Source organism: Globicephala melas, chromosome 11 (genome assembly GCF_963455315.2).
Source record: "Globicephala melas chromosome 11, mGloMel1.2, whole genome shotgun sequence".
Classification (NCBI taxonomy): Eukaryota; Metazoa; Chordata; class Mammalia; order Artiodactyla; family Delphinidae; genus Globicephala; species Globicephala melas.
The window spans coordinates 53,629,792-53,651,133 of record NC_083324.2 but is presented as its reverse complement, the minus strand read 5'-3'; the positions used below and the strand labels follow the sequence as shown (position 1 = coordinate 53,651,133).

Here is a 21,342-nt window from a genome sequence, read left to right as displayed (position 1 = left end):
CTGCATATATAACCAAAATTGTAGAACAATTATATAATTGTATATAATTTCAGATAACACTGAAATATCCAAATTAGATATTTACCTTCTACTGTCCACATAACAAACCCCATGCTAGTGTTTGACTATGAGAACCCTTTGCCTCTAGTGGGAGAAACTACATAGACATGAGGCAAAGAGTGTGAATTCAGGGAGGGGTGCAGAATTGGGGCCAAAACATTCCATCTAAAATCCCCTCAAATTTATACTCCAGGCATTCTGAAACCTTTGCATTTCCTTACCCACTCCAAGCTCGCACGTCTTGTCTTTAAACTGCTGATCTGGGTACCTGTAGCATCCTTCCTCATGCCTTCACCTGACCATCCTTCAAGATTCAGCTCAAAAGGCATTTCTTCCCCTGGGCCTTCTCTTATTCTCAGGCTGGGTTAATGGCCTCTGTTGCCTGCCTTCTCCCGTGGTACTCTGAGCTCATCACTATTGTGATAATCATATTATCAGATTTGTTAATATTATTTGTTTACTTAAATATGTTTCACATTAGATCATAAGGACAGCCTAATGCCCAGCAATTAAGGCTAGGAGTACATTTTCTGAGTCCTCGTATCTTCAGCACTTACAGAGTATTTGGGTCACAGTAGAGAATCAAATGCTGGTTGACTAAATAAATGGATGGACAGTAGCTTGACAGTCTATCCTGAAGGCAATGGGAAGCCACTGGATAATTTTAAATGTGATTGTTATTTTTGTATTTTTGGAGGGGAATATTTTGGTAGCAGTGAAGGATGTAGTGGAAGGGGTGAGACTAGAGAGGCAAGAAGATCAGGAAACTGACGTAAGGCTATATGAAATAACAAGAGATAGAACTAAAATAATGTCAGTGTTGAGGATGAGAACAGAGCAGACTCAAGCGATATTTAGAAAGTAAAGAGATAGATCCTAATTCCCAGTTCGTTCTGGAGGGTAAAATAGAGGCAAACTCTTAGCTGATTTTTATGTTTCTGCCTTGGGTTACCCGTTGGAGATAGAGCCTTTTCCTGATGTCAGGAATGTACCAAGGGGCGGGTATTCTGGAATCCAATTTTGGAATAATGAGCATGTGGTACCCGTGGAACACCCATGAAGAGAGTTGAGTAGGCAATTGGAATAATGGTAGCTTAGGTGAGAAATCAGAGCTTGATAATTAGATTTGGAAATGATCATAGATTAGTGGAGTCATATAAATAGCTGTGTTCCCCAGGAGGAATGAGAGAAGGGGCAGAGGACAAACTTGATAAGAACTAGCACTGACCAATGAGTGGAAGAAAACAAACCTGTAAAGATACTGAGAAGGAACAGCTGGATAAGCATGTAGGAAATGGGGTGGACTAGTTTGCTAGGGCTGCCATTGCAAAATACCACGGACTCAGTGCCTTAAACAACAGAAATCTACTTCTCACAGTTCTAGAGGCTGGAAGTCTAAAGTCAGGGTATTGGCAGGTTTGGTTTCTCCGGAGGCCTCTCCTCTTGGTTTGTAGGTGGCCTCCTTCTTGCTGTGAGTTCACATGGCTTTTTCTCTGTGTATTCACAGCAGCATCCCTGGTGTCTCTTCCTCTCCTTATAAGGACATTAGTCACATTGGGTCAGGGTCTTACCTTCAAGTATAGTCATGTTGGGTACGGCTTCAACCTGTGCATGTTGGGGGATACAGTTCAGTCCATACCATGGGGATACAATAGCAACATGGCAGTCAAAGGAAGGAGGTGACATGCTAGTATCCAAGGCACTACACAAGGAAGCTTCTGATTGAAATGTGCCCATGAGTTTTGCTGGTTGCAGACAAGGTGTGAGCTAAACAAAAGGACTTTCCACTGGACAAGGGGCTGCAGTGGCTGATTAATGAGTAAGAGACGAGGAAGCAATAGGAAAGGGTGGCCTGATCATTCCAGAGTCATCTCAAAATACTAGGGTGACCAGGCCCATCAACCACCTGATCAATTTATCCTAGAGTGGAGATTCCGGAGCTGGACAGGCCTCATTCACACCCAGGCTCTGGTCCTTACTAGCCCTGTGACCTTGGTCACATACTTAATCTCTCTAAACCTCAGTTTCTTAGCTGCCAGGTGAAGAGTAGAGTAGTATTGTGAGGACGTGCTCCAAAATGTTAAGGGATTGTCTTTGGGTGATAGGGTTAAGGATCCTTTTTATTTTCTGCCTTTGGCTTATCTGTATTTCAGACTTTTTCTACCTGAAGTTAACATACATTACTTTTGTAATTTAAAAAAGTTATGTTTTCTCCAGAAGAAACCATTCATGCTTTCTGTAAACGTGTGGCAGAATTGCAGTTTCTAAGAATATCTGTGATGAATTGCAAACAAGGAAATGGATTAGAGAAAGACTCATTTTTCCCTCTAGTGAAGACAAGAAACATACGTTGAGTACTGCAGGGCACAGAATGGCGTTCACAGTTGAGTAAACAATCTGTGCTTTCAAGGACTTTACAGTTAGTGAGGTAGAATTCCCCCAAATAAATGAGTAACGGTAATGCACTCCATGCCAGAACAGGACAAACATTAAAAAATAGGTTAAATAAACTAAATGCTTCTGGGGTTCTCCCTGGGGGAGGAGGGATGCCATTAGGCTGGAGGAATCACAAAATGTTTCCTGGAAGAGGTAGCATCCCGGATGACCTGAAAGGTGTGTGTGTGTGTGGAGGGGGTTCACACACACACACAGAACAGACAAATTCACTGTTGTCTCAGTGCTATTGGTCTGCTTCGCAGTGGAAGGAAAATTGGCCCAGAGATAAGGACGCAGAACGACCAGTTCACATGGAGAGGAATCTCCCTGTCCACTGCTTTAGTTGCCAGTAACCTCAACAGCCATATGTCAGAAAGTACAGGGGAGTCAAAAATTCTTGCCTCATCACAACCGGGAGATGCAGGGCTTACAATAACCACATTTTGATCCAGTCCAGTTGTTTTCTGTGTGTGTGTTCAGAGTTTGTAAAACTGGAAAAACGAAGATATTCAAGCTGTTTAACTTTCATTTCAGTTGGTTTTTATTGTTTTTCAATTTGATGAGAACTTAAAAATTACCTTTCTTGTTTTTCAAACCCTGAGTCACACTTTTATCTTTTTGTTTCCATCTGCAAAAGGCCCAGTTTTTGTGATTGTATCTTAACTGCCTAAGTGAATACACAGAAAATTATATTACGTTAAATATACAATTATATGTGAAGACCATGGCTTAAGGGTATCAGACTGCTCTTTCAGTGAGAATTCCTAAAGGAAGTTCATATTGACAAATTTGTAAGATTGTCAAATTGCAGTATATACGAGTTTACGTGTCTCTGATTGCACTTCAGTGCTTTCTGAAAGGTGAGTTTGCACTTGGCAATGCCAAAGTCAGACTCTCAGTTTCACAGGAGATTGAAGATGAAATTGGAAATATTAAAGGCAAGCAAAATTAAAATCAACATTAGTCACATATGATGACAGAGTCATATATGATGACAGAATCAAATACCTCGAACCTGGCCTCTAACAATGTAAAATATCTGTTCTTTGCAATAAATATAGAAAAGAAGGCCTTCGGGATCAATTGGGCATTTATTTGCCTCAGTGTTTCTGGGAGCAAGGAAGTGTATGTATACTGTCCAGAAGAACTTGGGTGAATTTAGAAAAAAAGAAAAACAAAACCAAACCACAGACTTCTCCATTTTTAAGAAAAGGAAGTAGTATGACATCATCCTCGACTAAAATCTAGCCTGTTTATATCTCAGTTTGTTAGGTAATAGAATGCCTTTTCCCGAGTTATAAAATAATTAGGATGATTAAGTACAATTTTCTTCTGAATCTTGATTACCTCATTCATTCATTCATCCAACATATGTCTATTAAACACCTATTCTGTGCCAGGTCCTGGGAATACAATAGTGAATGGAGGAAAACATATAATTCCTGTCCTCAAGAAATTTGGACTTGATTTGGGAGAAGGGAAAGGAGGTGTAGTAAGTGCTAAAAAGGAGAGGCATATGGTGCCAAGTGAACCCAGAATAAAATGTCTATTCAGGGACTTCGCTGGTGGTGCAGTGGTTAAGAATCCGCCTGCCAATGCAGGAGACATGGGTTCGAGCCCTGGTCCAGGAAGATCCCACATGCCGTGGAGCAACTAAGCCCGTGCACCACAAGTACTGAGCCTGTGCCCTAGAGCCCGAGAGCCACAACTACTGAGCCCGTGTGCCTAAAGCCCGTGCTCTGCAACAGGTGAAGCCACCGCAACGAGAAACACGTGCACTGCAACAAAGAGTAGCCCCCACTCGCCGCAACTAGAGAGAGCCCGCGGGCAGCAATGAAGACCCAACACAGCCAAAAATAAATAAATAAGTAAATAAATAAATTTATTTTTTTTAAAAAGTCTATTCAGGGAGGTCAGGGAAAGCTTGCCCATCAAGGAAGTCATGATTCACCCAAGGAAGACCAGGAGAGGGCTGGGTAGAAGGAAGGACAGAGGAAGGGAAGTGTGCCCTGGGGAAAGGGGGGAGGCTCTGTGTGGGAGGAACACAGGGGTGCATTCTAGGAATGTGGAGATCCTCTCATTGGGAGAGGAGAAACCCAAGGTTACAAGAGAGGAGGGGCTCAAGGCCCCTTCAAGGATCTCATTTCTATCCTCTGTCTCAAGAGCAGTGGGAAGCCATCAAATGATTTCAATAGAAGGGTTGGTATAATCAGGTTTGCCTTTTGAAAATTTGACTCGCTAGGTTTTGAGAAATTGAGTGAAAAGGCCCAGAATGGCCCTGATTGGGGGTGAGTGGCTGGGAGACTCCTGCTCAAGGGGTGGCGGTGGCATGGGCAGGGCCTGTGGAGGAAATGGAGAGAAACAGATTTTGAACTCAACTTTCCTCCTTTGCTCAAGTGGCTTTGGCAAGGAGGTTGGTGGGAAGGAAGATGCCCAACCCTGATGATTTCACCCCACTTCCTGCATCCTAAATTCAAGAGCTAGGAAGTGGTCTTTTCCTAAAAGTCAGCTTCTGTGCTGGGTGGAACAATGGTGGCAAGACTTAACTTCCAGGATCAAGCAAAAGAACTCTCAGATTGACAGGGAAGATTTCAGGGGTTGGGTTTCCAGGGAGAGCTAGTTTGCCTTTACTCCCAGTAAGCCTGGCCACCTGCCTCTGCAAACAAGCTTTGTCTCAGATAAAGGAGTCTATTGTGTAACCTGCTGGAAGATCTCCTGACCAGAGAGAGGGCTGTACTGAATCTAACTCTTTGAGGGGGCTGGAAGTAGGATGAGCATATGAGTCAATATCCAGCCAAGACACATGGGAAAGAGACAGGGAGTTCTGTTAATAATTCAACTTTGAAACAGATGTACACTAGGATAGTTTGGGGGCAAACCTGGTCACCTTAGCAAGAAGGGAAAGTTGAAAGTTCGTCCTTTGCTCCCACCGATGTCCCCTTTTGCAGGGGAGGGGCTCAGAGTTCTGTCCCTTCACAGGCAGTGTTGGAAGGCAAACTCTGGCACTTAGCTGACTCCCAGGCCACTTTTACTTTCACACTTTCTGCCATACCTGATACATTCTGAAGATAACATTTCCCATTACCATTATCACTCTGTGATGGCTTATTGTTTATAATTGCTCACTCAGTCACCCCCCAGGAAGAAAGAGGCAGCTAAAAATGGGAGGCACCACCCAAGAGCCTATCAGAAATGCTGCCTCTTAGATGTACTGAAGCAGAATCTGCATTTTAACAATATTTTCAGGGGGTCCATGAGCACATTAAAGTTTGAGAACAGACTTCTGGACTTCCACCTACAGTAAAATAAACATTTTACAATGTGATGGTTTAGGCATACACAACTGAAACAAAGTTTAATGAGGAAATACTTTTACTGTTTTACTTGAAAAAAAAAAAGTGCTCACAACTCAGATTTCAGCATCCACTCTTGAGTCGCCACTTGGAGTTTGAAAACCAGCTCTGAAGCACTTAGGAACAGCCCGAAGAGGGTTGTGGGGAACGGGAGGATGCTGGTGGGGGTGCTTTGGAGAGCGCAGACACTCTCTGCGTTCAGTGACTTTCTGGAACGTGTGCACTTAGTGCTCCGTAGTCAGTCTTCGGAGCGGGAACGCGCGAGGCCGCTGAAAGTTTGCCAAAGCCCCGGAGGGGCCGGTCCCGGGGACGTGATTGGCAGCTGCGAGGGAGGGCGAGGACCGGGAGCCGAGACGGGGAGCAGGCTCGGGGCGGCGAGAGGTCCTGCCCAGCTGTTGGCGAGGAGTTTCCTGTTTCCCCTGCGGCGCCCGGGCGAAGTCGTGAGTCACTCGCGCGCCCGGCCCGACGACACTCCGCGCGCGCACCCGCCGGCCGGGCCGGCCTCCCGCGCAGCTCCCCTCGGCCGCCGGGCCCCCCGCACCTCGCCCACCGCCACCCTCTGCGGCGCCACATCTGGCCGCACCGCTGCTCCGCGCGGGTCCGCAGGGCGCGGCGCGGAGGCGCGGCGTGCGCGCTCGGGCCGGTCTATGCGGAGCGGCGGGGGCTGCCATGGGCCGGGGGCTGCTTGGGGGCCTGTGGCCGCTGCACATCGTCCTGTGGACACGCATCGCCAGCACGATCCCGCCTCACGTTCCCAAGTCCGGTGAGTGGCCCCCGCCCGGGCTTGGCGCCTGGGTCCCCGGGGCCCCGCAGGGCTGCGCTTGACAGTCGGCCCGGGAGGCGGGCGGAAGCCGGGACGTGGCCCCGGTGCCCGCGCCCCAGCACCCTGCGCTGGGACGGGTACGTTTTTCTTTCCAAAGACCAGGAAAGTTGTCTCGGCGGGGGTGCGGGGCGCGCCCGGCCCCGTTTGTGCGGGCAGGAAGGGCGCTGCGTCCCGGGCCGCCCCCACCCCCGGAAAGGGAAGTTTGAGAAGTTGGTGATCGGCGGAGGCAGGACACGGCCCGGGCGGCCTCCGAGCGAGCGGCGGGCACACCTGGTCCCCGGCCCGGGATCGCCCAGTGCCCCGAAAGGGCAGGGCCCCCATCCTCAGCTCTTGCCCAGGGCCACATGCCCGCGGACCGGCTTTTTGGCCCGGAGTTGCTGTAGCAAAGTTTCAAGGAGAAAGGCGATTGCCAAAGGAAACTTGTCTCGCTCCACTGCGGGCTGGCGTGGATGCGGCAGGGAGTGGGGCTTGTCAGGTGGAAGGCGGAGTATTTACTGAGTGCCTGCTAGGCGCTAGGTGCTGGAGATGTTGCCTGGAGCAGGACAGCCCCGTCTTGCGGACTTGAAGGTTCTGTGCAGTTGTTTGGTGGAAATGAAACGGAAGGGTTAAAATCGTAAATCCCCCTGCCCACCTGATCTTGGTGTCTAGGAGGTTTTGAGGGGAGAAAAATGCAGGAATTGAACTCTTAAGTATTTGTTATGGAAAGTACCGAATCCCTGAGACCTTAAAAGTTAGAAATTTTGTTAGCTCTTTGCTACAGAACTGAGAACCTGCATCTGGGTTCTGGTAATGGAGTCTTTGGAGTTTTGGGACCTTTCTGGGCCTCAGTCTCCTCATCTGTGAAAGGACATGGTTAGATTTGGATCATTTTACATTCCCTTCATCTTTAACATCTTTTGTCTCTCTACTCCTTTTTGGTAACTTGGAGATGCCCTGTGTGGATTTGGGATGAAATGTGGAGGATCTGACAGTCCCCGTCACTCTGAGGCACATATTCTGTTTACCAAGGGCCAGGGGCAGACTTAACCTTTGGTCTTGTCTAAAAGAAATATGGACCAGTTTCTACATGGGACATTTCACAGTTCTTGAAGTGGATTGAAAATTTTTAAAAGTTATATTTTTTTTTACTGAAGGTGGCATGGAGATGGGAGTTTTTAAGATAATGAGGAAAGACTATTGTAAACAAAAAAATCCGACACAGATTTGAGTTCTACAGTTTAACAAAGTTCCACTGTTTCATCCTTGGATGCTTTCTTACTTTGCAGTACCAGAATGTTCGACTCTCTGATTATACACCAAACTCTTAAGAACTGAGTTATATTTTGCTAATATTTTAAACAGCACCCTTAATTTTCAGTGTACCTTAAAAATCGTTAAAACTTTTGTTTCAGATTACGAAAGAAGGAAATTAGTGGGCCCTGATTCTGTTAGTCTTTGCTTAGGAGGATAAGATTTATGATTTGCAAATTCCAGACTCAGTAGTTCATGAGTCAGTCTCAGTTCATCTATATACACACTTTTAAACAATTAGCTTAAAAGCCAACTGGCTTTTTATTTGGGCTTTTAGACAGTATTACAAAACCCACAGATTTCATATTTTTATGAAATTAAAGCCACAAAATGGTTGAACTAAGGAATCATTTTGGATTGGTATTCATGTGAAATTACATTTTGAAGATAGTTGAAGGTCAAAGGTAGCTATAATGGAGGTGGGAAACCTAATTCCACTTGCATTTAATTTTCTATGGAAGTAAATGGTTTCAGGATTTTCCTAACGTAATTGGTAATCTGTCACTACATTTTTCAAAATATCTTAATGCATGGTAAGATAAGAGGAAATGAGATTGTTCACAGCCTTCTCTTTGGTTACTTAAAAAATCCATCTTATATTTAGTATATTGACAAGTGAGCCAAGGACTTCAGTATAAGAGCAAACTTCACTAAGGTACATACTTAAAGGTATTTTAGTTTTTGTTTTTGACTTAGTAGATTCACTCTTCCTAAATGCCTGAAATTAAGTAATTGCTCTTTGGGGGAAAACTTTAAATGTTTGAAAACTCTTCAGATCTGAAAAATATAACTTTTACTTTTCAAATACCTAACAGGAGATCCTTGTTGAGGACTCAATGTTGGTAGAAGTGTTGTAGAGATAAATTTCTTTCCCCAAATCACTGCTGATTTTGTCAGGGTTCTGGAAACTGCTAGGTCCAGAATTTGATCTTTGGTCTATTTGCTTTTGTTCCCAGAAAGCACATGTTTCACCTCTAGGCCATTTATTTTTAACTAGTTATGGTTTCTATAAGATACTCATCACATTTTGGATTCCTTGCCTTTATTTATTTATTTTTGGCCACATTGGGTCTTCGTTGCTGCGCGTGGGCTTTCTCTAGTTGCGGCAAGTGCGGGGGCTACTCTCTGTTGTGGTGTGCAGGCTTCTCATTGCGGTGGCTTCTCTTGTGGAGCACAGGCTCTAGGCGGGCGGGCTTCAGTAGTTGTGGCACGCGGGCTCAGTAGTTGTGGCACACGGGCTTAGTTGCTCCGCGGCACGTGGGATCTTCCTGGACCAGGGCTTGAACCCATGTCCCCTGCATTGGCAGGCGGATTCTTAACCACTGTGCCACCAGGGAAGTCCCTCCTTGCCTTTTTTTCAAGGTAGCACCCCACCTTGAAATGATGAGTCCTCATTGCTGTCTGTGGAGCCAGCATACCTGCTACATGGTCTGCATTTCAGTTTTCAACACAACTTCAAAAAATTTTCTTTTTTTTAACCATATTTTTCCAATTAAGAATGACACTTCATTGGTGCCATTGCAGAAAGTGACCATTACCCATTCTTTCTTCTCAACAGTATCTATAGAATGTCACTTTTTGCCAGGCAGGAGGCTCAGACCTGGAAACAGTATTCTGAGTGAATAAGACAGGTCTGGTCTTTGCCTCCATTGAGTCTAACATATGGGGGTTGTGTTGAGGCCCAGAGAAGGATGTATATTTTAACCCTGTGTACTTGGAAGCATTATTGACTCTAGACCCCTTTGTCAAAAGCCCACTCTGTTGGGTGTTGTGTTTCCTTCCATTCCCTCCACTGTCCCCCTGAACGTGTTTTTCATTGATCTGTTGTTTCCTGTGCCTGCCTTATTCCGGGCCCCCAGTTGGGCCACCTCACTTTTGTTCAAGCTGCTGTCTGTCTGGAACTCCTGCTACCCTGGATAATTTAGATTCATCTTTTAAGACTTGACTTAAGTGTCATTCTTAAGCAAACCTGCTTTCAACGCCCTGGGTGGAGCTATAGGTTCCCTCCTCCCGGGGACAGGCCTCTCTTTTCGCTGCTAACAATAGTAAGGCAGAATTAGCTCTTGATGAGACTCCCTTACCCATTCTCTCAAAGGCACTGGCTTTGTCCCACTCATTTCTCTGTCTCCAGGGTCTGTGGCAGTGCCTGGCATATCACTTAGCACCCAGGAAATGCTGAGCTGAACCTCCATTCATCCTCCTAGAGGCACTGCAAGTCAGTCGAGCATTTCCACAACCAGGCAGTCACTATTTATTGGGTGTTTGGTCTGAATGGTAAAATCTTTATTGAGAATAGTTTGGCTTTGATCTCAATCGGCAATTTGGCTGTTTTATACTGTGTTGTTGGATCTTTTATTCTGATGACCTATGGAAAAAGATGACAAACATGTCAGCTTCTGACAGACATGATGGAAAGCTGCTAGAAGTTTTCATCCAACCTCTTTAGTTGTACACTTGAATTCATGTAGGGCATTCAAAGCCATTGCAAAACTTTTTCAGTCTTACCAAAGACATTTGCCAGTGAATACTGAATCTTCTCTCTCTCTCTTTTTTTTTCTAGAAGGTTGTTGAAATGAGACTTTCATTAAAAATGAAGTGCCGAAATCTAAACTTAGCTTTGAAGTTTCTTTTTTCATCAGGGTCTTCTGTTTTGGTTTATAAGCAGTGAAGTGAGTTGGTCTAAGGGAAGTGCAGCCCTGGGGCAGCTGCTATCTGCAGAAGAGCAGTGTGGCTATTATTTAGGTCTGATGCAAACCACCGAAACAGTTTAAAATAGGGTGTGGAGGAAAAGTCCTTCCTGGCTACAGCATGGCATTATTTAGCCAATTTCCACAGAAAAGCATCACTCTGTCACCTTGTTGGCTTCTGCCCTCGGGGGCCTTCTGTACAACTTCAGCAGATTAACTCATGATTTTCAGTAGAAATGATTTAGCAGATAGGTATTAGCAGCAAGAATGCTCACCATTTGTTTTGCACTCCTTCTTTCCCTTGTAATATGTTGCTTCCTACCTACTTGTGGTTTCTGACCAAGGTGGGATAACGATGATTCTCCTTCTTGCCTGGCATGTCATGAGGGTTGGGAAGCCAAGCAGGGTAAGTTGGCTCCTCTCAAGGACAAGTGGGGAGAAGGGAGAAGTAACATTTGAGAACCTGTTCTGAGCCAGCCGCCTGACATTATTATCTAATTTAATCCTCAGGAGAAACCGACAAGATAATTTTCATTACCTTTATTTTATAAATGGAGAAGATAGAGTCTGCACAAAGCAACTTGATGTTTGCCTGTGTGTGTGTGTGTGTGTGTGTGTGTGTGTGTGTTTTCTAACCTTGTCTTCCTTGTGTTCTGCTCGGCCCTTTTCCCTGGTATATCTGTGTGTATGTGTGTTGGGATGGAAGTTAGGGAGTGAGTAAAGGGATATCGTATTCAAGAAAGGGGAACTTACCATCTAATATCCATTCAATGCCCCTGAGGTCACGATTTGCTTTGCTTGCATGATCTACCTCCTTCCTGATCGTCATTGTCCTACCGAAAATCAGGATAGGGTAGAGTCTCTTTGACCAAGAAAACTCTGCTGTTCCTAGTCTGATAATTGCGTCTTGGTGGTGGGACCCACTGCCGGTGACCTGTGCCTTGACCATTGACAGCAGCTGGACACGCGCTGTTTTCAGAGATATATACTGGCAACCCCAGATTCCAGGCATGTAGGACCAGCGTCTGTGTACAGACCTCGAACAGCTGCTGGGGAGGGTGGGAAGAGTAGAATTTATCTAGTATCACAAGGGGGATGATGTTGAAGAGTAGAATTTATCCAGTATCACAAAGGGGGATGATTTGACTTTTAGAAAACTTGTAGGTGGTTAATATTCTTCTCCTCCCAAAAGGATCTGTCTTTTATTTGCCATAATCAGCTTTTTAGGTCTTGGCACTCAACATGGAGCAACTGCCTCCTTGCCTGTGGTCCATTTAGGATCTCCTGCTTGGCCTCTTTAGGGTTTCCTAGCGTCTGTGTTTTGTTCGCAGGGCTGAAGCTGTAGATCATTAGAATGGACTTAGCTCAGGGCAGCTGCATGTGATGGGTGAGATTGTATCTGGGGAAGGCTGCCTGCTCTCAAGATAAGCGGCTGTTTTTTATTTTTGCTCTTTTCTGATGAGATATTCCCCCCCCCCCCAATTTTTCTGCTCAGTTAAAATATAGGCCTAGTGTACGAGCAAACGGAGCCTCTGCCCTGGGATTTAGAGGGCACTGCTTTTATTGTTCTCTGTTCAGCCCCTGTTATGGGGTGAGGAGACTCCTGGGCCTCTGAGTCCAGAGTCTCCCTTTATAGATCAGTTTCAGGTACCTGGAAACCCAAAATATGCTGTTCGGATGGCTGTGGACCCACTTTTACAGCCTACATGGACCTTTGGACCCATCTTCCTGAGGGCCTTTGTAGCCACTGGTCTATGGGCCTGAGGGGTGGCGAAGGGACAGCCGTGTATGTGTGGGGTGTGGGGGGGTGTGAGTGTTAAAACTTGGGTGTTTTACATGTCACAAGGTCCCTCTTGGTGCCAGATGAAGCAGCCAGTGGAAAGAGGAAGGTAGATTGTTGGCCGGGTTTGGGACAGTGTTTCCCCAGTTCCAGGGCTGGTCTCTGAGCAGGTCAAGAGTTTGAAGTTGAACTTGGTCTTTTCTAAGACGTTATGGAGGTGCATTTGTCAATCAAGGTAGAGGGATAAAACCTACTTGATCGAACGGTTTGTCAGTGTGATTTATAACTTTCAATATTCTGACGTGTGGTCTGTGGGCCACCATTTGTCCCCCCGCCCTGGGTCTTCCAACACTGGGGATTGATCTGCACCAACAACACACCTTTGCAGAGGTGTTAGGTACAAAATTAGTTATTGTTGATTATATCATATTTTCCCTGGAGTAGAGAATTTGCTCATTAATGAAAAAGCTAAGAGTTTGGCTGTAATCATAGTGGTGTATTTCCTTGGGGAAATTCAGTTTTTCATGGCTTGTCTTTTCCTGCAGGAAACTTCAGCTATATTCATTTGACTTGTTCTATCCAGGATTTCACTTACACAGTTTCTTTAAGATTTCCCAGTGCCTTGGTTGCATTTCCCATGTAATTTCTTTAGGTAAATAAAATAACGTTTGATCCATACACCAGGTGGTCAAATGTTAGGCCTGTCTTGTGACCTTGATGGGAAAATGAAATATACACATCAGGTGATACAGTCCTGGCTGAATCATGCCATAGTTATGCCATCAAGGAATTTAGTAGGTATTCTGAATAGAACAGGCACTTTATTCGGAAGAATTGGGGGAATTCAAGGATGCATAAGTAGGTGGGGGTTATATATGGTGTGCCAATGTGGATTTACCATGATGTGGATGGAACCTCAAGGCTTCTCCCTGCTGCAGGCCCCCCTTCTGGCTCTGGGAGGGGCCCTGGCAATGTGGTTAACGAGTGTTATCAAGGTAGAGAATATTTAAGATATCTTGCGATGCCCTGAATATTACAGCTCACCTGTAAAAGCAACTTCGTAGGGGTTTTCCCAAATTTAGAGGCAACCCAAAACATTTATATGACATTACTTATAATGAGTTATGAAGCTGGAAAAAACTTCCAAGTTATCTCAAGAATAAATTTACAAATTCTGATCAACAGTTCTAGAGGAAAGATTGAATTATTTTAAATTTTCTCTAAAGAGAATATCGTGGAATATCATTGGTAGAGGTGATCAAAGAGAATGTAACCAAAAAATGTAGCAATAATATTTCAGAGGTGTATCAGGCAGTTAATTAATAAAAATATTTGTTTTCTTTTAACTTTTATATTTGTGGTATCTGCAGCTTCTTAAAATTTGTAATGTGTAAGATGCCACTCTAAATATTCTCTTTCATACCTACATTTCTATTCTTAATTTTTATATTCTTTTTCTTAACGAGTGCCCCTGAAATTTATAAGCTTCGACTTCCACAAGACCTGACTACATGCCTAATGGCAGGATTTGCTGGTTGGCTTAGAAAATAAATTCAAAGTCCTCCTCACCCCCAACCCCATCCAAATACTCTGGAGTCTGCATTGTTACATCACCAAACCAAAGCGTTTTTTTTTCCTAGTCTCTTCATCACTTTCCTAGTTTAGAGGCCCCATACCAAACAGAAAAGAAGTTGCAGATATGTAATTATCACAAAACCTTGATCTTGAATGATCTAATCCAGCTCTGACCCTTAGTTTGAGATTAAGAATCTGCCTCGGAGACAGCTGGTGAAGATTAAACCCTGTCATACTGGCAGTCAAGGTGTCTGGGGGACCTGGTTACCTCCTTTGGTCTCCCTGGGTCTCATTTTTCTTCTGTGTATAGTGACAAGCACTGACCTAGATGAGATTTTTAGCTTTTTATGTTCCAAAATGTTTCATTCTGGATGTTAGTAAAGGAAATCATTGTTGTTGGCTTAGAAAGCATAATCCTTAGCTAATCAAAATAGAAAACTATCGAACGTCATCACAGGTTGGAACTAACAAATACCACAAATATCCAATTGGAGTTTGTTGGAGACAACTGCTGTTTAAAAAAGAAACAGAAGCCACGTTTATTTTGAAATGTCCCTAGTGCAGGTGCCTGAGCAGACATCCTCACTAAAGAGCATGTTCACTGCAGCTCCCACTTTCTCCTTGCTGAAGAAAGGCTGTCTTGGTTTGGGTGGGAATACCATTTCTCTCTGGTTAATTACAGTGTTTGCATCCTCTCCTTTCTTTGAGCTGGTGAGAATGTGTGTGAAGCGTTTTCCTAAGTTAGAGAATTATGAAATGCTTTGCTATGTCTAGAAAAGAGAGAAAGCCCTAAAGGAGCTTCTATGTTTTTTTGGGAAAAGAAAGGAAACTTGTCTGAGTATAGTCTTGTCTTGCCTTTCAAAAATTTCTCCACCTCTTTTCTTAAAATATTCTCAGAAAAGACAGAATTTGCTCCAGATTGGCAGTTTTCAGACTGCTGTTTTAGGCAGGGGAATAGCTGTCCTATAATCGCATTTCTGTATAGTCAGCAGCGGAGGAATCTTCTAACTATTGCTTTGAATGACGGTCCTGTTGTTACAGCTCACGTTTATGTTTTATTCTCTAAAACCCATAGTATTAGGCAAAAAAAAAAAAAAAGAGAGAAAGACCATATGTGAAAAGGGACAAAAACACCCAAAAGTAACATTTTGTATTCACTATTCTGGAATCCCTTGAAGTTCATTAGAAAGTAAAATACTTTCTAACACTCTCAACACATCCTGGGCACTCTTACTTTCATTCTTATAATTTCTTTCTTGTCACCTCTTATTTATTCTAATCAGCAGCGGGCCAGCCAGCCTTTTCCTCTGTTGCCCTCTTCTGTTTTCCATCCCCTCCCCTTGCAGCCCTGCTGGCTCTACTTTCTCACTCTCCAGGAGCCTCACTCTCCTTTTCACATCTACTTTTTATGACTTATAGTATGCCTTGAGGCCCGAATCTTGAGCTCAAAAATGATGCCTTTCTACCATGCCCTGATAACAGCAACTAAAGATGCTCCAGTACTTTACTACTCAAAGGGTGGTCCAGCCGCCAGCAGGATCAGCATCACTGAGGGTTATGGGAAATGCAGAATGTTGGGCCCCTCCCCAGACCTACTGCACTGAATCTGCATTTTAACAAGACCCCCAAGTGATTCGTGTGTGCATCGAAGTTTGAGAAGCACTGTTGTAACAGCATGAAAACCTTTCCACAGGGGTGTCAAGTGCAGAGATTTCAGTGTGTCAGATCAGACTTGTTCCTGTCACTGAGGAAGAGGATAGCTGCCCATTTTATGAAGGTGCTTCGATTCCTCCTCAGCTACAGGGCCCATTTTAACTGGGGGTAAGTAATGCTTTAAGGCTAGCAGGAGAGAGATTTGCTGAGGGTAAGTCAGTTAATGAGTGGGTTTTAACCCGTCTCTCTTCCAAAAGCATCCTTCTTGGCTGCTTCCTCCACTGACTGTGCCTTGACCACCAAGTGTAGCTCCCAGGAATCCTTTTCTCTGCTGAACTCACACCATTCATCATGTTTACTCCTTAGGTGTTTAATCACAGACCACCTTGACACCTGTAGGCCTTAAATCCGTTTGGAGCTATTACACCTCGGCATTGCTTAAAATATGTCGCACTCCCTTGTATACAAATGATGTCTCCAATAAATTACTGAATTAATGTCAGGTTTTTCAGGAAGTGGTTCTACTTTTAAACATTAAAAAATCTTCTTTTGTCTTGAGAAAGTTATTTGGTCAGTGCTCAGTGAGGACTCAATTTTTCTTGAATCTTTCAACATTAATTTTAGACTGTTCTGAGAGCCCCACGGCTGGCTTTCTCACTGATGAGCTTCTGTATTTTACTCAACATAAGGCCATGTTTGCCCCTCAGTTACTTTTGTCTTCAAGAATTATGGGTCCCTGTCAGTTGCAACAACCGGTTCTCACAACTACTTTATGATTTTTCCAAATAATTTTATTTTCTGACTTTTTTTTTTCTTTTGACATCTTACTTGGCAAAAAACAAAGACAGAAAACACTTCCCATTGCAACCTGGTCTCATGTTGCTTCCTGTTCCATCAGATCTCAACTTATTTATCAGAATAACTTTCAAATTTTAATACCTAGAGTCTCTTAATCAGACATTATTTACAACAGGAACACAGTTACAGGAAATGCATTTTTGCTCTTAAATTATGCTACCACAGTGCAAGTCTGAACTCCTGTTTTCTGTCATCTGTAAGAATCTCCTCGTTGGTTTCTGCCCACGGACACCCTTCATCTCTTCAATACATAATACGTCGCCATCAGTTAACTCTGCCCCTCAGGTGTCATGTTGAATAGGTGACCTGCTGGAAGCCTTCTGTGGATCCTCTCCATGGATCCTAGGTGATTGCGTGGCCCTTGCTTCCTTTTTGAGGTCAGGGCTGCATCCCTGGCTCCTAGGACACAGAGAAGGACCCCAGCATAAGTTAGATCACCGGAGGCCTGGATGGTGCCAGCCTCTCCCCCAGCCCCCTTTCTGACCTCGTGCATCCTCAGGCCCTGGTTTTACTCAGCTTTTCTAACCTGTGACCCTTCTGCTCCCCACAATTTTCCCATTCTCTCTTCATGCCCTACAGCACCTTTGTTCCTTTGAACCAACGCTTGGCCAAACCCCACTTCTTCTGTCAGGTCTGCAGTTGGATTTGTCCTATTTCTCCCCTTCACAACCTCTCCATCAGGCCTGGCTTCCTCTCGGGCGGCCCTGGTGGGAAGCTCCCTGTGGCTGGACGTGTGTGTGTTTTAACTCCCTTCCTAGAAGGAAAGCTCTTTGAGGGAGAACAGTCTGTCTGATTCTTCCCTGGCGCTCAGCATGCATTGTCACTAAAAGATTGTTGCTGTTTGGAATTCGTTGCTTTTAAAGGCCAGGGACAGTGCTTATAAATCCAACATGGCGGTGACAAGATTTTTTTTTTTTTTTTTTTTTTAACTAGACTGCCTCCCTTTCCCCCAAGTGTGTCGTCAAGGGCTTTGTTATTTATAGCCACGTGTGGTGGTGTGTGAGAGAACCATGGGCTTGTGGGAAATCTCGAACGTTCTGATTTGTGTAAGTTGTTCTTTACAGTGGAGGTTTTCTGTGTGTTCAGCCTTTACTTTCTGTGAATTCAGGGGAGCTGCAGTCTGGGGGTGTGGAGGGCTGCTGTTTTTCCATCCGTCACAGCCTGCCTTTGATTCATTTATGTTCTTGTGTGCATCTTTTAGAGGGCTCAACGTGTTATGACCACAGAGGCCAGGAAAAGTCAGAAAGCAAATCATACCACCTGACTTGGGACGGGTTTTTTTGTTTTGTTTTGTTTTTTGGGTTTTTATTGCCAGTCCTGCCTTTCATTTTCTGACTCGTAGGTTATCTCCTGTGTTGGGATGGCTGGAGAAGGGGCCGTTGAATAGAGGGGTATTGGGGCAGTGGAGAGCGGCTGAAGACATCTTTCCACCTGCCTGATGCAAACCATCCCATATACAGGGGGACTCCTGGTTGCACTTTTGGGAAAGCCCTGGTAAAACAGCGCGTGCTCAGGAGACTTAGGTAGGAAGGCTGCCTTAGATGGGCGCTTAATACGGATGGGTCTCCAAAGAAGGCCTGGAAGGTCTCAGCACCTCCATCACTGTGGTCTCCACAGCCCCCTGCTGTCTAGACTCCATTGCTAGTGTGCTTCCTGGGTCAGCACGGCTTCCAGACACGTCTCCCCTCCTTTCCAGCTGAGTCATCACCCCTGAACCCTCCTCTGTGGAAATTCTGGGGCAGACTTCATAAAATTATGTAGACATGCATTAGCAATGCCCTCTCTGCTTTATCCATGGGGGAAAAGGAGGCGAAATAAGAAATTTGTGTCTTAATATTTCTGTGGCACTGACTAGGCAGAGAATACGTTGTTTCTGAATTTTATTTTATTAATTTTTTTATACAGCAGGTTCTTTTTAGTTATCTATTTTACACACATCGGTGTATACATGTCAGTCCCAATCTCCCAATTCATCCCACCACCACCCCTACCCTACCACTTTGCCCCCTTCGTGTCTATACGTTTGTTCTCTACATCTGTGTCGGCAGACAATACTTTAAATTTGATGTACTGTTGGTGAGCTCTCAAAACTGTTGAAAACATGAATCTTCCAAGATTTTGATGGTGGTGTTGGTGGGGATGTTTGTGGCAATTATAGAATCACTTACATTTATTCAGCACTTTGCAAAGCAGTTTGTCAAACTCAGAGTGTTTCCTGTTACCAGTTTGTGAATGAAATGTGTCTTGTGTCTTCAGGGCCCAGGAGGGAATCTGGTTTCTTAACAGTTCAGTGGTTACTTCTTGAATAACTGTTGGAGCTCCAACGAACTTGAACCCCCTCTGCTCTAAGTCTATTGGCTTTGCTTTTCTTTTGTGTAAAAGCAATGGACTGAATGTTAGGTGTCTATGTTACTTGTGTTCTGCCAGTCAAAGCAGTTTTGTTCTTCTCTGTATGTCTTTATTTATACATTTAGCTTTAGGTTCTGGAAAATGAAGCCCCAGACAATACCTGACCTCTGATACAATGGTCTGTTTTTTTTTTTGCGGTATGCGGGCCTCTCACTGTTGTGGCCTCTCTCGTTGCGGAGCACAGGCTCCGGACGCACAGGCTCAGCGACCATGGCTCACGGGCCCAGCCACTCCGCGGCACGTGGGATCCTCCCTGACCGGGGCACGAACCCGCGTCCCCTGCATTGGCAGGCGGACTCTCAACCACTGCGCCACCAGGGAAGCCCAATGGTCTGTTTTGATGATGACCCATACTCTAAAATAATTTATGTTCAGGAGAGTTTTTGGAGCAAGCCCCTGAAAAGTCTTGGCACTTTTCTTAAATCATCTTCCCAGGTTACACAAGAAGCCCATGGAAGCAGACATGGCCATCATGCTTTCTCAGTTGAAGAGTCTTGAAGTTATAAGAAAACCAAGAGATGAGTGAGGGTGGATAGTTGAGGACTGTGCTGGTTGAAAGCAGCCGCATAAACCTCTGGACACTATGGGCTTGCGTGCCTTTTATCAGCAGTGACCAGGGCTGCAGTGGAAGGACCCTATTTCAGCGAACATTTCTGCCAACCACCCTCTGGTGCTTATCTCTTGGGAATGTATACTGTGTCTTTCATTGTTAAAATAGCCGTTAAATGAAAATTAAAAGCACAACAAATGTTGTAAAACTAGTCATTTACTTACTTGTCCAGGCAGATGGAAAACTAGTGCCAGGGAACCAGAAAAGAGAAGTGATTTGAATAACTTTACTATAATTGAGACTGATGGGGGAAAGAACACCAGTGGAAAAAATCTAGTCAGATAACTTTGAAGAAAACATACTGACCATGTCTGATGATAATAGTTTTTTAATAATCCCATACGTTCATAGAGTGCTTTGTTACCTGTAAAACACTTTCCCTTGCCTGTCACCTGTAACCTTGGAAACAACCCTCTGAGATGAGTCTAGTAATCCCATTTGACATACATGGAAACGGAGGCCCAGAAAGGTGAAACCACCCGAGGCATCATAAAGTATCATTTGTCTTTTCATCATTTTACTGTTTTTAGTCATTGTATTCCCTCGCCGCTTAATATCTAAGTAAATATAAGATCAAAACTCTGGTCCCATTGTGTTTTTATGTTTCCGTAACTGAATTGCAAAAGCGGGGATGGAAGGGTTGGCATCAGAAGCCTCGTTGTTTTGCCTTGAACCTGAGAAGCCGCATTTAGGACTGGAGCATTACCTTCTGCCAGACATTTCTTTGAGGGTTTTGTCCACCAGTCTTACTGGAGTTCAGACTGTGTCGTGAGTCATTTTCTTTTTCCCCTTTTCTTGTGGGGACAGTTTCTCTTTTAAACACCATGCGGTCTGCTTTCTGAGGGTCATGTCACCATTGTCAGGAGGCAGATGTTGCCATTTATAAAAACCTGTGGCCATTGCCCCAGTCCTGTAGGTTTGCTCTTCCCCAGAGCTTCGAGGTGCATGACATGGTCAGGGATATGGGGGTCTTTACGTAGGAAGGCCCAGAGGTCAAGGACTGTCTGGGGTTCCTTCACAGATCTTCTTAAAGATGGATGTCTGAAAAAGATGGAGGGGACAACAGGATTGTGTAGACTGGCAGAACACGAGTGACATTAGACATGTAATGTTTAGTCAAATTGCTTTGATATTAAAGAAGTTATACCTTGAGGAGTAGCGAAGACTGTGCCTGTGACTGTGACATTTTGAAAGGATTTGGTAAAAAAAAAATGACCTCTTGGCAGAAGCATTATTCAGGCTGCCAGCACGCAAAGCTAATTTAGATTCCTGCTTCCTGCACTGTGCTCTATATAAACGTTATTTTCCCCACAACATAGAAAAAGAAGTTGGGTTGTGTTGTTGTTTTAATTAATTTCGGTTAAGGAAACGCATTAAAGCAGCCCCGTCTGTCACGTGGACCTCTTTTTCTCCCCCACCAGATCCATCAGGATGACTTCCTGGACTCAGGACCACAGATCATTCTGATCCTTCCTCCTCAGTGAATGTTTCCTAGAACAGATGAGCTTCTTTACATAATGACTGGGTTCATGAATTTATATTAAAATTGGAGAGATCGTCTTCAAACTATAATACATTTCAGTGTTACCTTTTATGCACTTTCTTTTTTAAAGGGATTTTGTAGTAAATCCTCTGGAATAATACCTTTTATATAATCCTTTTTAAAAATTATTGTTTTTACATACTGATTCCTGTGAATGCAAATGTAATTGTACTAAGGAAAATACTCACATTTTGAACATTTCAGAAATGATCCTTCTTTAGACCTATCATATAGATGCTGCTCAATATATGTTTGTTTAAATAGA

At 44.2% G+C, this 21,342-nt stretch overlaps 1 protein-coding gene across 1 annotated transcript in view; it reads left to right on the top strand.

Annotated features, from left to right (window-relative positions):
• The first annotated feature begins 6,099 nt into the window (after positions 1-6,099).
• The window catches only part of TGFBR2 (transforming growth factor beta receptor 2), a 92,117-nt gene continuing 76,874 nt past the window's right edge, over positions 6,100-21,342 (top strand). Inside the window, exon 1 of the mRNA XM_030830033.2 lies at positions 6,100-6,612. Within this exon, the coding sequence (XP_030685893.1) occupies positions 6,519-6,612 (94 nt within the window). The 5' untranslated portion in view covers positions 6,100-6,518. The remainder of the gene's footprint in view (positions 6,613-21,342) is intronic.